This window comes from Athene cunicularia (assembly GCF_003259725.1).
Source record: "Athene cunicularia isolate RWA chromosome 27 unlocalized genomic scaffold, athCun1 chr27_part1, whole genome shotgun sequence".
Classification (NCBI taxonomy): domain Eukaryota; kingdom Metazoa; phylum Chordata; class Aves; order Strigiformes; family Strigidae; genus Athene; species Athene cunicularia.
The window spans coordinates 1,810,057-1,813,384 of NW_020799138.1; the positions used below are offsets into that span (position 1 = coordinate 1,810,057).

The 3,328-nt window shown below is 55.5% G+C and overlaps 1 protein-coding gene across 2 annotated transcripts in view; it reads right to left on the reverse strand.

Annotated features, from left to right (window-relative positions):
* Positions 1-14: 14 nt before the first annotated feature.
* Positions 15-3,328, reverse strand: part of CBX1 (chromobox 1) — a 5,786-nt gene continuing 2,472 nt past the window's right edge. Inside the window, exons 1-4 of one of the 2 annotated variants that reach the window (XM_026864734.1) lie at positions 2,857-3,049; positions 2,181-2,358; positions 1,343-1,437; positions 15-644 (exon numbers count right to left, since the gene is read on the reverse strand). In XM_026864734.1, the coding sequence (XP_026720535.1) occupies positions 500-644; positions 1,343-1,437; positions 2,181-2,358; positions 2,857-2,996 (558 nt within the window). In that variant the 5' untranslated portion in view covers positions 2,997-3,049 and the 3' untranslated portion in view covers positions 15-499. Of the gene's footprint in view, positions 645-1,342; positions 1,438-2,180; positions 2,359-2,856; positions 3,050-3,328 lie in introns of those variants that run through there. The other variant, XM_026864735.1, reaches the window with a different exon arrangement.

Sequence of the window (3,328 nt, forward strand, 5' to 3'; positions counted from 1 at the left end):
CCCCCCCCCCCCCAAAAACCTACACACATGCTACGCCGTAAAAATGCAGAGTTAACACTATCGGGAAGAAGGCTGTGGGTTGCTGAGATGGTCTTTGAAGAATAAGCAGTATCCATCTGCACTCCCTTTCCCCAGCCCACCCATCACCAGTGATAGTCCTTCATGGAAGGGGCTTTGCTTCCTCTCCCACAGGCTGCAAAATTAGACAGCCTTGAAACAAACACCCCGATTTTCCCCCTAACACTCCCCCCAAATATCCCCCTTGTGTTTCCCTCCCCCTCCCCAAATTGAGCCGGGCTGGTTTGAATCTGTACACAGCGTGAAGCTGCATAAAGCAGTTGAGCAGCTGCAGGGCACAGAAACCATACTGGTCTCTTCAAAGGGCATCTTCTCCAGCCATCGCTACGCTCCCAACCGAGCAGAGCTGCGTTCTCTCCCTCTTGCTCAAACCCACAGTTCAGATCTTTATACAAAGGCTGGCCAGAGCGGGCGCCAGGGGTTAGTTCTTGTCCTCTTTCTTGTCATCGTCCTCTGAGGGGTAGGAATGCCATGTCAACCTCTCCTCGTAGAACGAGATGACCACCTGTGGGCACTTGATGTTGGCTTCCTTGGCAGGGACCAGGTCGGCCTCGTCGGAGTTCTTCCTACAGGCCAGAGCAGAGGTGCAAGTTAGGGGGCTGTGGAGGGGAGGTGGAAGAAGTGGAGACCGGAGGAAAAGAAAAAAAAAAATAAATCAAGAAGCGACAGGTAAACGGAATCCCTGAGGCGCTCGGGAAGGATCCAAGCGACCCCTTCGTGAGTGGCTCTGGAGCAGGGAGAAGCAGCACGTGAACCCAGGGAAAATTCAGGCGTCGCGTTCACAGCTCCGTGTTGTCGGGGATGAGGGGAGAAGCCGAATCCAAGCTGCGGCCCTGCCCCCAGCCATTCTGTACTTCTGAGACGGCGCAAAAGCAAACGGCTCCCACACCGAGGCCTGAGCGGTTCAGCTCCCACCTGTGCCAGCGACAAGCCCGGGGTCACTACAGCCGGAGGGGACGCGGTCATCGTCACGGCTCTCCTCTGGGTGCAGCCTTCCGGAGCTGCAGCCCGCGCTGCAACACCAAGCCCCTCTTTCTCCCCCAAGCTCGCGACTGCTGCAGGGGGACATCTTAAGAGTCACACAATCCTGAGGGCCCTACCTGCTCGTTTCACATCCACGTTAGCCTCAGCGCAGAGGGTCACCTCAGGCGGCAGCGCCATCGCGAGAGATTTCATGCCAGGTAGCAGGGACTCCCCAGGCGCAGGTCCTTCCCTCTCTGGCACAGAATAAGTGAAGAAGTGACAGACACAAAGACACACTCACCACTTCATCAGGAACATGAGCTCCCCGCTGGAATCCGTGGCACCGATGATTCGCTCTGGCTCAAATCCTCGGGCGAAGCCTCGCGGTTTCTCCGACTGAAAAGAGACAAGTTTCTGTTTGTAGCATCACCCAGGGAGGGGACAGCCACAGCCCTGTTTCTGGTCACCAGGACACACCAGTGCCCGTTCAGAAAGCCTCTGCCTATCGGATACTGGGACTATAACGATAAGTCAAGGCCAGCGGGGAGCTGAGGAGACGGCTCGGTGTGAACCCCCCACACAAAGGTGATCTCCTGCTGGGCCCCGGGCAGCACGGCAGAGCGCCCCGCCGATGCCATGAGCAGCGGTTCCCATTTCCAAGGTCCTGCTGCTCAAACTCTTGCACCGGCCAAGATTCAGCAGCTCCAGGGATGAAACTCAAGAGTCTTTTACCATCCCTTTTCCCAAGCAGCTATGAGCCCCCTGAGCAAGACGCTCTCTGCTCCACCTTGATCTCCCTCTTCAAGGGGCAACTCCTGCCTCCTGTTTCGCCCCACGTGCGGTTCCTCAGAAGCTGGGGCTCCATCCCCTTTTGGTTCAAGAACTAGCCTTTCCATTTAGTGCTAGGACTGGCTCTGGATTCACTAAGAGGCCTAGCTGAGGCAACAGCTCACACCTCCTTCCGAAAACTACAGCTTTTCAAAAGCACTTCAGGCTGTGTCTCACTGAAGTGCAATAGTTTCCCTTCTGTGCAGGAGAACAGTCTGACTGAGGTTTTGGAGCGTGGCTGCTCTAGCTCCCCGACACCGTGCCAAGTGCAGGAGTAGGGAGGTGAGCACAGAAACGCCACCCTGCCTCACCTCCTCCTTCTTCTTCTTTGGTTTGCTCTCCTCCCCTTTATCCTCCGTGTCAGACTCCGCTTTGCGCTTGCTTCCCTCAGACTTCTCGCTCTCATGGGCGGTTTTCTGGGACTGAAGGAACTCTGCAATGAGGTCTGGGCAGTCGAGGTTCTCCTCTGGCTCCCATGTGTTATCTTCACTGCAATCAAAGACAACAGCTTAGTTTTACGTGGGGGCAGCTTGCTGCAGCTTTCCCTGCCAAGAAAAGCCCTGGACACCAGGTCACGAGGAGATGGTGAGAGAAGCAGCAGAATGGATGTGGGTGTCCTCACCCCATGAAACAGGACCCTGCCCTGATCTGGGCAGGGACGCCAGAGGGCAGGGCAGTTATTTTGCTCCTCGGGGGAGAGGCAATTTGTTTTATCTGGCTGCTTGTTTCAGACTAGGTTTAGGGCAGCAGGGGAGAAGCCCCACCGGGGCACCGCACAGCCTGTTTGCAAGGCAGAAACGGGACTTCCTCACCGAGGCTGCGCTCTCCTCACCCTGATTAGAGCTCGAGGCATTTAGAACCACCATTTCTATCATTACAGCTGCCCTTGGCCTTTAGCTCCATTGTACAGATGAGGAGAGGTGTGGGGAGACTGAGCCACCTGCCCGGAGGCTTCGGCACCGCAGCAGCAGGCAGGGAGGCACTTACTCTGAGAAGCCTTTCCACTTCAGCAGATATTCCACTTTGCCCTTCACCACTCGCCGATCCAGGACCTTCTCCACCACATACTCCTCCTCCTCTTCCTCTAAGACCTCTTCCACTTTCTTCTTGTTCTGTTTTTTTCCCATTGTGCTGGCCAGTTTTTCAGCTTACGGGCGACGCTGCTAAAAGAGGAGAAAGAACCACACGTTTTGTGTCAAGGTCAGGTTTGCCTTTGCCAGGCAGCAGACACACTGGATACGCAGAGGCAAAGCACAGCGCAGGAATGCTGCTTTGGAGAAGGAAAACAGGCACATACAAAGTAGGTAACACAGGAGGAGACAGGCCAGGAAGGTCCTGCCAGCTGAAAAGGCAAACAGGAATCTCCAGCAGCAGCTGCTGCATTTCCACAGTGCCTTTCTGACACACAGCTTTGGCCTTTTTGTCTCACCAGCACCTTATTTCACCAGTTCCATCAAGC